We start from the raw sequence: 13,887 nt of genomic DNA on the forward strand, positions 1-13,887 counted from the left end.
CTGAAAAACTTAAATTTATAAATACCTATTAAAATGTCAGTGTTAAGCAAAATCTCTGATTTTGAGACCTTTAATTGCATAAGGAGTGGGATACCTGAAACGACAAGCAGCACAAATATAAATTTGCCTTATTCTGTAAGGTATTTTTGTTGCCTGATGAAGGCTTAAAATATATATATATTTTGCCTCTGCTGTAGCTCATATTTCTCGTGAAAAAGTGAGCAGTTGGTGAGCTTTGTTCCTGGCCTGACGAGAATCTTCCCTTTTACCCTTATGTGTGAAGAGCAGCTGCAGACCTCAGTTCTGAGGCTCCTAGAGAAGTACTTTCCCCTTTCAGTACATGGAGTCTGTTCAAGCTGATGATTGTGAGTGTGTCAAGATAGAGCAAGGCTGGTGTTTTGCTAGTAGTGACCAGTCTTGGGGAAAAAAGAATAAACATGATTTTTTTTTTATTTAATTATTTTAGCCCATTCCATCCTCTGTGAAATGCCTAACAAAAACCGTTGCAGTAACTGTTGCAACCAAAGCTTAAATGTAGGCGAGTCTTTCATGCCGCAGACAGGCTTAATCAGTTTATCTTCTAGTTACTGATTTTGACAGCTGTTTAACAGCAGCTGCTGAACATGCTCACTGTATAATTGGAGCCGTAACAGAATTGTCAGTTATCACAATCAGATGCTGGTAAGAGGAAGGGAACTAGATTCCTTTAAGCGTAATGGTCTCTAGCAGCTCTATTGTCAAGAATCCCAGAATGGTTGGAAGGGCCCTGTGGAGGCCCTCTGGTTCAACCCCTGCTCAGCAGGGGCACCCAGCAACATGTCCAGCAACATGTCCACCCAAAAACCACGATCAGGTGGTTTTTGAAGATCTCCAAAATTGGAGGCTGCATGGCCTCTCTGGGCAACCCGTGCCAGTGCTCCGTCACCTGCACAGCGTGGAAGTGCTGCCTGGTGTTTGGTTGGGACCTCCTGTGTTCCAGCTGGTTCCCGGTGCCGTCTGTCCTGGCGCTGGGCACCACTGGAAAGAGCCCGGCTCAGTCCTCTTTGCACCCTCCCTTCTGCTGTTCATACACGTTGACAAGATCCCCTTCAGCCTCCCCTGCCCATGGCTGAACAGTCGCGGCTCTCAGCCTCTCCCCACAGAAGGGATGTTCCAGACCTTTGGACAGTTTTGTAGCCCTCTGCTGGACTCTTTCCAGTACGTCCAGGTCTGTCTTGTACTGGGAGCCCAGAACCAGACACAGCGCTCCAGGTGCTGCGGTGTCACTGAGTAGTGGGGCAGGATCACCTCTCCTGACCCGCTGGTGATGCTTTGCCTAACGCAGCCCACGATGCTGTGAACCTTCCTGCTGCAAGGGCACCTTGCTGGCTCACCTTCAGCTTAGTGCCCAACAGGACCCCCAGGTCCCTTCCTGCAGAGCAGCTTCCCAGCTGGGCGGCCCCCAGCCTGCCCTGGTGCCTGGGGTTGTTCCTCTCTAGGTGCAGGACTCTACACTTCTTGTTGTTTTTGATGAGATTCTTGTCCTCTGTAAATACTGAGGGTGCCCTCTACCCTCATCATCCAGATCGTTAATGAAGATGTTAAACAGGACTGAACCCAGTATTGACCCTAGGGTATTCCACTCATTACTCACCTCCAGTTAGACTTTAGCACCTCTGAGCACTGCTCCAGGTCCAGATGTTCAGCCAGTTTGTGATCCACATCACTGTTGAACTGAGGAGAAAAGTGCTGAAGCTAGCCACTGCATGCTGTTGTTGCTTTATTCTTTTGCTTTTTAATGGTAGATAAAATCCTGGGTAGGTATGTCCATTAAAAAGCTTCTGCTTTTCATGCGTAATTAAAAGAATCTTGAGAAACTCATGGCTTTACTCAGTGCAGATTTAGGGTTTTCTAGCTGTGATGAACTATCGTTGTTTATTCATCTGAACAGTTCTGCCAGCAGCTGGTGTTTGATGACTTGTGTGATTTACTTTTTTAAATTAATTCTTTTTCCCCCTTCATCAGTGATAGCACTCTTCAGTTACAAAGATGGGAGTATATGTGTAAGCTTGGTAGCTGGAATCTAGCTAACTCTGGTGTTCTAAACACTTTGTAGTCAATGCATTTTCTCCACTAGTCATGAGGTGATATGGTACTTTGCCAACGGGTGACATAGGCTGTACAACAGCAGGTCAGCAGGGAGCATGGATTTTCTGACGATGTGTTAGATGGAATGATTTTGTGTACTTTGAAGTGGAAAATTCTCTCAGAAATTTCACACTTTTTAGGTAAAGAAACATAGTTGCTTATTGATTTTTTAAAAGATTGGGATAATAAAGTTCAGAATGCAACATGGCAACAAATAAAACCAAAAGCAGTATTTTTCTGTTATATTTTACTAGGAAGTATTTGAAAGAAGTAAAGACTGGATGACTTTAAAATGAAAACAAAGTTTTACTGCATTAATTTTGGCAGCTGTCAAGTGGCTCTCTCTGAAGAGGATTTGTGCTTCTCATTTAGTATGTGTGTTTGTGTTTTTTTTTTTTTTTTAGCCTGTTACTAATAACAGTATCTGCTCTGCAAATAAGCCATGTTGCATTATTGTTGTAAAGAAGTGGAACTTGTGTGTTTTGCCACTGCTGCTTTTGGATGAAAACTTAAAGTACAGTGGAGATACTCATACTATGCTTAATAGCATTAGTTCTTAACTTCATTACTGTTTCTCATTTGGCTAGTAAGTTACTGGTACGGTCTTTTTCCTTTTTTAATTGATGCAGTATGCCCCTGAGGCATTGAACACTTATGGATTCGGTTGACATAACCAAATTGGCATTAGATATGCCAATATACATGTTTTTAAAATATTGTCTTCTTTCCTCTCATTGTCTGTGTTTGAGTTTTATTCCCATAAAGGGATGTTTTTTTTTTTTTTTTTTGTGATCACTTACCCTGTCAACATTTGTACCACTTCTTTCATCCGGTCAAATTTATTTTATTCTTCTTTCCAAAAACATCTTCCAGTGTCTGTCTCTGAATCTTTTCAGAGAATATCTTTGACTATTAGTCATCAGTTTAGATTCTTGCTACTGTCTCTGAAGAAACCATTGTAATACTGTCTACTTAAAAACAATGCTACTTTTAAAGCTTTTGCATTCAGATGTGGGAGCTGTTCACTGATCTATGTTTATTTTTTTGAAAAAAAAACAGTGGCCGTCATTTGTATAGTATCTCTTAGCCAATGTAGGTCTTGCTAAGCTCTTTCAGTTGCTAAATGCTATTGCAGATCTCATCATTGGAAGGACTTCAGAAAATATGTAGTGTTCTTCTTAGGAAGATGCTTATTGTTAATGCATGGAATCATTCTGAAACTTTCCATTTTTTTCCATATGATACAGGATTTCCTATGTTAACTGTTCATAGAAGAGTAGTAGGTAAAATGAAACATGTCTAACTGCTGTTAACTTAGTTCAGTCAGTTATAAACCTTAATATTGCCATAGTATCTGGTTCATCTATAGGAAAATACACATAGGTTATTTACATTGCTTCCATGTTGTACATAAAGCAATTGATTTCTTTTTATTATGTGTTTTATATATGTAGCCTGTTAGGCGTTCTGTTTAATCTGGATAATTTGCATTTAAATTAACAATGCCTAGATTTAAGTAGGCGTTAGGGTATTCCTTTTACATCACATTTAAGTACCAATGGAACTGATGCACAGATATCTTTCTGCTTTGAAAGAGGCAGTCAACAGTGCCTGTAACAAAAGCACAGAAGTTAACTGAGGGGATTAAAATGAGTTGTGTAGAATGCAGAATATCGAAGTAGGCAAAATGTGGCCTTTTCTGGTTAAATCTGAGTTTAAGGGGCTTCTTAATTTTGTAGTTTACATGTATCTCCTATTAAAGTATACAGTATTTCTGGCTGATTTGTGACTCCAAGTTCATAATTTGCACATTTTTTTTTCTTTTTAATGTTTGATATGAGAGGGGAGAAAGTTAACATGCAGAACATGTAAGCTAAAAATGCACCTGAAATATTTAACAGCAGCCTTGTGTTCTTTGCCAATAAATATTCGGTAGGTGATGAGGGAGAATTGTGAACAGAGTGTTTCCAGAGTCATAGTAACTACCTTCCAGAATGTGCAAATGCAGAAGCAGCAATTTTTGTTCATGAAAATGCTTGTGAAGAGATGGCTTTTGAATTAATTGCTGTGGTTACATACTAAGAAAAAAAAAAAAAAGACACCTGTTAAACATTTGGCTGTGTCTGGATGGATAGAAAAAAATGTGAGAAACTCAGCTGGCAGGCAGAATGTCAGAGTTTAGTTTAAGGCATTAGTATTACCCATATCTTTGGCAGCTAGCGCAGAAAGGGGAAATAAGTGATATTAACTGGACTTACATTTCCAGTGAAGAAGGTATTGGTACAAATCACTTTTCATAAGAAAAGCAAATACTGAATTGCATCTTGGACATGTTAAGTCAGACTAAAACTGCAAAGAAAGAGGTGTCCCAAACATGAACTCGCTTGGTTATCTCAAAGGCAGAACAATTTTACATTTACACCTATTATGGAAGAAGTCAGGTCTCAGTGAGGTTATCTTAAAGTTCAGAGAAAGAACTGAGGACTGGTCCAGAGAACTGGTTAGTTGTCTTGAGCTGGAAATTTAAAGTCAGAAGAAACTCTTAAAATTCAACATTAGTGTTAATGGAAAACTTTTGGAGGCAGAGGCTTTACAATTCTTGGAACCAGGAAACGCTGTAAGTTAGCATAAGAGCAAAAGGACACCTTTGACAGGGAAACAAAATTACAGCAGGAGAGAGGCATTTGATGTGTGACACTAACTGGGCATTTGAGGTGATTGATCTTTTTCCACACAGTAACCCTTGGTAATGTGTTACGTGAATCTGAAAAACAGAGTGTTGGTAAAGCTGGAAGCAATCAACTAAAAAGCATAACCTCCCATTGCCTTGCTTAGAAGATATTTAGACTGGATTAATACAATGACTTGATATATTAATCTTATAAATGAGTCAAGATGAGCTTGTAAAAGGCACAGTGCAAGCCCTTTCCCTGACATATCAAAACACTCCTATACTTAAAATTCTCACCCTGCCTTTTTTCCCCTTATTCTCACATAGAATCATAGAATCATAGAATATCCTGAGTTGGAAGGGACCCTTAAGGATCATCAAGTCCAACTCTTGACACCGCACAGGTCTACCCAAGTTCAGACCATGTGACTAAGTGCACAGTCCAATCTCTTCTTAAATTCAGACAGGCTTGGTGCAGTGACCACTTCCCTGGGGAGCCTGTTCCAGTGTGCAACCACTCTCTCTGTGAAGAACCCCCTCCTGATGTCAAGCCTAAACTTCCCCTGCCTCAGCTTAACCCCGTTCCCGTGGGTCCTGTCACTGGTGTTAATGGAGAAAAGGTCTCCTGCCTCTCGACACCCCCTTACGAGGAAGTTGTAGACTGCGATGAGGTCTCCCCTCAGCCTCCTCTTCTCCAGGCTGAACAGGCCCAGTGCCCTCAGCCGTTCCTCGTACGTCTTCCCCTCCAGGCCTTTCACCATCTTCGTAGCCCTCCTCTGGACACTCTCCAACAGTTTCATGTCCTTTTTATACTGTGGTGCCCAGAACTGCACACAGTACTCGAGGTGAGGCCGCACCAGCGCAGAGTAGAGCGGGACAATCACCTCCCTCGACCTACTAGCGATGCCGTGCTTGATGCACCCCAGGACACGGTTGGCCCTCCTGGCTGCCAGGGCACACTGCTGGCTCATATTCAACTTGCTGTCTACCACGACCCCCAGATCCCTCTCTTCTAGGCTGCTCTCCAGCGTCTCATCGCCCAGTCTGTACGTGCAGCCAGGGTTTCCCCGTCCCAGGTGCAGGACCCGGCACTTGCTCTTATTGAACTTCATGCGGTTGGTGATCGCCCAGCTCTCCAACCTATCCAGATCCCTCTGCAAGGCCTTTCCACCCTCAACAGAGTCCACAACTCCTCCAAGTTTGGTGTCATCAGCAAACTTGCTCAAAATACCTTCTATTCCTACATCCAGATCGTTTATAAAAATATTGAAAAGTACCGGCCCTAAAATGGAGCCTTGAGGGACCCCACTGGTGACCGCCCGCCAGCCTGACGCAGCCCCATTTACCCTTTGGGCCCTGCCCGTTAGCCAATTGCTCACCCATCGTATGATGTTTTTATTTAGCTGTATGGTGGACATTTTGTCCAGTAGGATCCTATGGGAAACCGTGTCAAAAGCCTTGCTGAAGTCCAAAAAAATCACATCAGCTGGTTTCCCTTGGTCCACATACCAATGAAAGATATGCAGCCATCTCCCAACTTGTCTTCAGCAAAAAGATAATAATTGCTTACTTAAGAAAAGCCTTTACATTCTTCCCTCACAACATCCCTCTTGTCAGTAGTTTTGATAAGAAGGTGAATTGTATGCCATGGCTGTTTTTTTTTTATTTCTTTCTACTATTATAAATGCTGTGTTAATGTTAGTGTTAACCTGTTATTAATTCAGTGTATTAATTGTGTATTAAATAATACACATTACCAAAAAGCCTTCAGATGCTTATGTCCAATGATGGATGAGTAGACTAACAGGGTAAAAAAACCCCTCTGTTTTCCATATTTAAGATTTTTCCTTCTGAAGAATGCACTACTAAATTTTTTCCTGAAAAAAAAAGTTTATTTTTTCAGCCTACTTCACTGACAGCTGAAAACTCTCTTAATTAAGACTTGCAAATATTTGAGAACCTTGCAGTTGTTGTTTGAAGATGAAGCAAACTGGATTGTACCTGTATTGACAACACTAGCTACATCTTTATGAAGCAGCTTATGAATATGTCAGCTCTTCATTGATTTTCTTAAAAATGAACCTAGCAATAAGTTAATGGCATCTTTACTTCTTCCCATGTAAGGGAGGATGTATTCAATATTTGAATTTTCTGTAATTTGTTGTCAATATTTACAAGAAACTAGACGAAGTTAGTTTTTTTTTTTAAGACAACTATCATGTCTTTAAAAAAAACAAAAACCTTTTTATTTCTGTTATTTGAACAATTTGTCTAGTTAGTGGGCTGAAGACTTTGACCCAGAAAAAAAGTGTAATGTCCTTTATTCAGTCTATGGTCTTTTTAAGAAGGCTGATTATCTGCACTCTAGTACCTTGAGTGAACTTGACCAGACGGAAATGTCTAATAGATGTGTAGAACCAGAGTAAGAATCATAATTACTGAAATGATCAAAAAGCATCTGTTGGTTGTGAAACTATGTTATTGATGGTAGAATGCACAGTGTGGAATTTGAACTGGCTAACGATAGCTGCAATTAAATTTGGTACAGGAGTCTTACTGCATCATCGCAGCAATTTGGCACAGACTTGCACAGATCTCTTAAACCTGAGACAAGGTTTATTATGTTTTCAGACCACGTTTTTTGACATAAAGGGCCTCAAGGGCAAGAGTGTGTGGTCCATTAAATCTGCTTTGTGTGACTGGTGTGGAATGAAACAGCCCTAAAAACAGCAAAACTGGAACTTCCCAGGGGAGGATTCTATGCAGGGCAAGGGCAGAAGAGCATGGTGTCATCCTCTGGGACAGAAATGGTCCCTGAGAACCATACAGAGTGGTACTGAAGGATTTTTTATTTTATTTTTTTTAAACTCCAGTATCTTTTCTGATAAGTATGTGACCTGAAGATCTTGACATCAGTCTGTTTTTCCCTACAGCAGTCTGTAGGCCTGTGTTGGATGCTGTGCAGTGGGACTACCACAACTGTTCTTCTGCTTATGGCTTACTGAGCCCCTCAGAAAGGAAGTAGCACAATGCTAGAGAACTTCAGGGAGCTACAGGTCATTTGCAGTGTAACTGAGATACGAGCCTTAGAGTTGCAAGGATGAAGAGCTGAGTGATTTTTGGTATCATTTAGTGCTTCCTTGTTTTCAGTGGTTGTTGAGTAAAGCAGCTGGGAGAAACTGAGTAAAAAATGCCTATTTACCTTATAAAAGATACTGGTGGCTTTTATGTATTTAGTAATAAGTGGTTATCCATTATCATCTCATCTATATAATTATATTCTATATTCGTTATTATCTTACCTATATAATAGTATATATTCTATATAATTCATCTATAATTTATAGACTGGCCCTTTTTAGAGGATGTTTAAATTTTTCCCACATACTCTGAATAGACTCTTGTGGAGTTCTGCTGTACTATCAGAGTGAAAGCATAATGCTGGTGAGTCTGGTTTGGATTAAGAAAGTCTGTACAACACTGCCGATAAAGACTTTTCCACAGCTTCAAAAAGTTAAGACAGGTGAATTCTAAATGACACACAATCATGTAGGAGCTGAAAAAATTAAATCTGATCTGAAACAGAAAAGCAGGCTTAAGTCTACTATGATTTTTTTTTCTTGGAGTTACTCGTGGGAGGAGGAAGTGACCTGGCATTTTAACATCAGCACTGTGATGTATAGGAAAATGAGGCTATAGATACTGAGGAAAGATGGTGTTGCTTTTAATATTTATATAAATATACACACAAACACACACACTGTCAGGGTATTTTATAAATTTTATTTATATGTATACTATCAGGGTATTTTAAAATCCATGCACACAAAATCTTTATTTGCATTGTTTTGTAATCTTCCTGCATGAATTACACACCCGAGATTTTGTTTCACTTTTTTTACTTAGTGCTAAGAGATCTTGGCACTTCTTAACAGTTTTACTTAAGGGTAGTTACAGTAAATTACGGAAGCTGTATTCAGTGATCAAGAGTAATCCTGGAGGATGGCATGCATGAGAATTGGCTGAGAGATTAATGTGACTTTAAGTGTCCACAGACGGCATTGTCTGTCAAGTGCTGTTATAATGATAAACTGTAACCAAACCCCTATAATTTTTCTTTTAAAAAAAAAAAGCCTAAAGAAACACAACACAGAGAAAAAAAAAAAAGAGCCCTAAATCATAAGAAATAAAATAAAATTGCAACAAATGTTGCAACTCTGTTAAATTAGCTGCAAAACCAAGTACAATTCTTTCTTATTACATTTTGGCAGTTTTTCCATGGTCATTGTCCATTACTGAGTGACAATGCCGAGAATTTACAAGTAAAGTTTTATGTTAGAAATGGAACACAATGGCATTGTAAATATTAAAGAAAAAAACCAATACAAGGGGAAGTACGTGGGTTCTGAATTGCAGTTACATTTTGTTCGTGATGAATGTGACATTTTCAATTTAGGGGAATTACACAGCTTCATAATGCAATATTGTATGCAGGTGTAACTGTTCTTTTGTATATAAGCACATGTTATGCTAAAAGATGTTGTTTTAAATTGCAAATTCTGAACAGTTGCTGGAACTTCCTAGGAAGTGCCAGAATTTGTTACCAGGGCCCCTAATTCTGCTCTCTTATGCCTGTGCGTTATGATCTCTAATTACATTGTTTCACACTATTTTTTCCTGCCTCATTCAGTTAACAGGATGGGCGGTGCTCAGGAATTGAGCAGCTACTTGATATTTTAATCCTTATCATTCAGTTAGCAGCCCCTGCCTTATTTACTGCACACCATTTAAGTCTCCAAAGAATACGTAATTATTCATTCCCTTACGGCCTTTTCTAAGGTGCCTGACTGGACTATTTTTATCCCTTCAATTGTATTTCATGTACATTTTCTGGTCAGTGCCTATAACTTCATTTTATATACTAAGTGAAATGAATATATGCGTGCATGCATATACAGCATGCACACATGTACATATATATGCACACACTTTTTAAAGATAATTTTGAGATCATTTGCTTTAACAACTTTTAGAATAGAAATGGAGCATGTGCTTTAAGACAGTCTTTTGTTAGGATATCGAAAATAAACATAAAATAATGCAAATGAGTGACTGAAGACATCCATTCACATAACTCAAATTATCTTCATATGTTACCTTGTCTTTTGAGATGGTCTTCAACTTTAAATGTATGTGCATATCCTGTAGGTTAGACAAGCTCTACCTTTGTCTGCAAAGGCTGTGCTCCTTGCTGAACAGGATTGCAAAGATGACTTCATTCATGTAGCATTTAGAGTACAAGTTCAGGTGAGGAATGGGGGAAAAAATGAATGTGGTTAACCCTCATTTATAACAATAAGAAGTTGCCCAGATTGCTTTGGAGACTGTCTTTGTAGTCTTTCAAAACACAACAGGACACTGTCCTGAGCAACCAGCTCTAATTGGCCCTTCTTGGAGCAGGGTTTTGGACTGGAGGATTTCTAGATGTCCTTTCTAGATTCAACTATTCTATTATTTATTTGTACTTATACAATATGAGACAAATGACAGATGACACCAAATTAGATGTGTGTGTCGATCTGCTCGAGGGTAGGAAAGCTCTGCAGGAGGATCTGTATAGGCTGCACCGATGGGCTGAGGTCAACTGCATGAAGTTCAACAAGGCCAAGTGCCGGGTCCTGCACCTGGGGCACAATAACCCCAAGCAGAGCTACAGGCTGGGAGATGAGTGGTTGGAAAGCTGCCTGGCGGAGAAGGACCTGGGAGTGATGGTGGACAGTCGGCTGAATATGAGCCAGCAGTGTGCTCAGGTGGCCAAGAAGGCCAACGGCATCCTGGCTTGTATCAGAAACTGCGTGGCCAGCAGAGCTAGGGAGGTGATCGTCCCCCTGTACTCGGCTCTGGTGAGGCCGCACCTCGAGTACTGTGTTCAGTTTTGGGCCCCTCACTACAAGAAGGACATCGAGGTGCTTGAGTGGGTCCAGAGAAGGGCAACGAAGCTGGTGAGGGGCCTGGAGAACGAGTCCTACGAGGAGCGGCTGAAGGAGCTGGGCTTGTTCAGCCTGGAGAAGAGGAGGCTCAGGGGCGACCTTATTGCTCTCTACAGGTACCTCAAAGGAGGCTGTAGCGAGGTGGGGGTTGGTCTGTTCTCCCACGTGCTTGGTGACAGGACGAGGGGGAATGGGCTAAAGTTGCACCAGGGGAGTTTTAGGTTGGATGTTAGGAAGAACTTCTTTACTGAAAGGGTTGTGAGGCATTGGAACGGGCTGCCCAGGGAAGTGGTGGAGTCACCATCCCTGGAAGTCTTTAAAAGATGTTTAGATGTAGAGCTTAGGGATATGGTTTAGTGGGGACTGTTAGTGTTAGGTCAGAGGTTGGACTCAATGATCGTGAGGTCTCTTCCAACCTAGAAATTCTGTGACTCTGTGATTCTGTGGAAATCTACCTGTGGTAAACTCATATCATGCTTACTTCTGGTAGGCAAAACTTAATGGATTTTTTTTCACAAAAAATGCTAGTAAAATGTTTATCTGCAGTTCTGATTTAGTTAGCAGACTGTTCCATCAGTCCCATAAACAGTAGTTTAACTGTTCTCAGCAAGTTTTAGAAACATCTATCCAACAGTGGTTTTGTTGTTATGCTAGTACTTTGTAGAAGATTGTAGTGAATTTTAATGATTCATAGACGATCAAACTGCTGTGGATTTAATCACTTTTTAATAAAATAAATAAAAACACAAAACCACACAGTGGAGAATTGTTGGTATTAGTGGTCACTTATTTAGGTCTTGATCATGTTGCTAACATCTTTTGCAAACAATGGATACTGGAAAGAGTTTAGCATTTCATTGTCACTGACTCTTGGGAGTTTTAATACTGTCACCAATGTATCATGGCTCTGAATAAAGCAATGTTACAGCAAAATCTTACCATTCAAAATAGGCTAACTGTTGCTATTAAAAGACCTAGACATTTCCCATTGCTAATGTTAATACTTCAAATAAGAATAGAAGGCTGCAAGTGAAAGATGGTACATGTAAAATATGTATTTTTTATTACAGTCAAAATACATGTATACATCTGTTTATCTGCTGCTGGCAGGATGAGACGAATAGAGTACTTGTCCAAAAAAGGTCACATCCAATTAAAGGAGATGTTATTCTTAATGTAAATTCTTTTCTTTTGCAGAAGGAGTTGAGCCTTCCAAGACGAGGAAGTTTGTAAGTATCTGAAGCTTCTTCTCTTGTGCTCACAGTACAGTATGTAGTTTTGAGAGTTCTTGAGTAGGCTATTCTTCTTTTCAGGGGAGCTAAAACAAAGGTTAAATATGACAGTTGATTTGCCTTAAGACGCGTATAGAGAAATTTAGATGTTGAAGGAAGACCTATGCTTGTGCAGTAACCTTTTTTTATGCAGATCTGCCTTTCCTGGAGGACCTATTGCAAAATATTTCTAAATTGCCTTAAAGTTCTTATGTTGAAGCTTTTCTTTTGTACTGAAGATTTCTCAACTTAAAATCAAGGAGGAAATCTGGTTTCTTTGTGAATGATGTAAATGAAACTTGACATGCAAGTAGAACTATTTCTGTATGAAATTCTGTGATCAGACTTGTGGATAAAGTGGTAGGAACAAAAGAATAGATAAGTGCTATTAAATGTATAGGGTTGTTGAGCTATCATTTTGATTAGTGGAGGTGAAAATTGTATGTTCTTGTATATGTTGCTACTGAATTAGAGCAATATGAAATTGGATACCATGGTTTAGTTGTTCTTTGTATGGGCTCTTGTACCTTGGCTTCTTTCCTTGGCGTTTTCGAGCTTTTTTTTGTTTTGTTTTTAATATATATTGTGTATTTATTCATATTTGCTTATTCCTTGTGTAGTAGTAATTCATTAAGAAGACATTGAGATAATTATCTATGAAAATATGAAACAATGTTTGGTTACTACTTTTCAAAAATAATTTAGGAATATAGGGTTACCACTGTACTCAAGTAAGCTTGTGTTAATGTGACAACATGTTACAAATAAAACCCAGAGCCCTTGTACAAAGGCTGGCTATGGTTTTATTTTTATATATTTGTTTTCAGCTTGGTAGCGATATGTAGGTTTTGTTGCTGGTTTAGTTAGGTATGTGAATAACTGAAACTGTTGTTGCTGGGAAGGTACAGGTTGTAAGACATCTGCTGTCTGGCACAAGACTTCCTTGTTTTGGGTTCTGACAGAAGAAAAATCTTACACCAAATAGTAAGCAAACCCATTATTTAAAAAATACTGCTAAATTATGAAAACTAATTCTATGTCAAGTATTTGGTATTGCAGTGGCACAGATAAAAACTGCTTAAGAAAACAATCTCTGTTGCCTTTTGGAAGCTTCATAATTAACCCCAAACTGTTGTCTGAGCAAAAGACTGCCCATATTGAAGTTAATGGTAAACTCATGTTGATATCAGCCAGAGCAGAAAGTGGCTTTACAGGCTCTTTCTTTTTTTAAACTATTCCCTGATCTTGCTTACCCTTGCTATGTTTGACGTTGAATATTGTTAAATGCTTTTCTTCAGGTTTAAAAAATGTCTGCAAAGCAATCACCTCAATTGCATTCATAGACATATTTTTTATAGCAGATCATTGAGATGTAGGTGCAGATTCTGTAATGGTGCTGAGATCTTAATAAAATGTCATAAAGGAATAGCGGCTTATCAGCATAATCGTATCTGGCTATTAAGGTGGTTAGAATTCTGCAGATGGTATTTTAAAATACCTTTGTTACTGCATGGAAGATGTGTGGGGAAAGGTGTCTCGCTTATGGTTCACCAAGTGTATATGTAAAAGAACTAGTTACAAAATACTTTTTCTTTTAGATATGTTGTATTAATTTTATACTTTATTTAGGCTGGCTACTATCTATTTCACGCAGAATTGTTTTTCATATGTATGCAGATAATTTTAAAATGTCTTTTCCTGTGGCAAATATAAAGGTGACAGCTGTTTCCAGGTCTAGGGAGCAAGCATGGTATAATGTGTCAATATGGAAGGGGAGGTATTTGTGAGGAAGCATAGGTTGTAAATATATGTTATATGACTGATACAG

The 13,887-nt window shown here is 39.3% G+C and overlaps 1 protein-coding gene across 9 annotated transcripts in view; it reads left to right on the top strand.

The window, feature by feature from the left end:
• MAST4 (microtubule associated serine/threonine kinase family member 4) overlaps positions 1-13,887 on the top strand; it is a 293,772-nt gene that overhangs the window by 124,398 nt on the left and 155,487 nt on the right. For 8 of the 9 annotated variants that reach the window (XM_068665969.1, XM_068665971.1, XM_068665970.1 and 5 more), the window contains one exon: positions 11,986-12,017. The exons of the other annotated variant lie outside the window; for it this stretch is intronic. In XM_068665969.1, coding sequence (XP_068522070.1) covers positions 11,986-12,017 — 32 coding nt within the window. The remainder of the gene's footprint in view (positions 1-11,985; positions 12,018-13,887) is intronic. 9 annotated transcript variants of the gene reach the window in all.

This window comes from Anas acuta, chromosome Z, assembly GCF_963932015.1.
Source record: "Anas acuta chromosome Z, bAnaAcu1.1, whole genome shotgun sequence".
NCBI classification, from domain to species: Eukaryota; Metazoa; Chordata; class Aves; order Anseriformes; family Anatidae; genus Anas; species Anas acuta.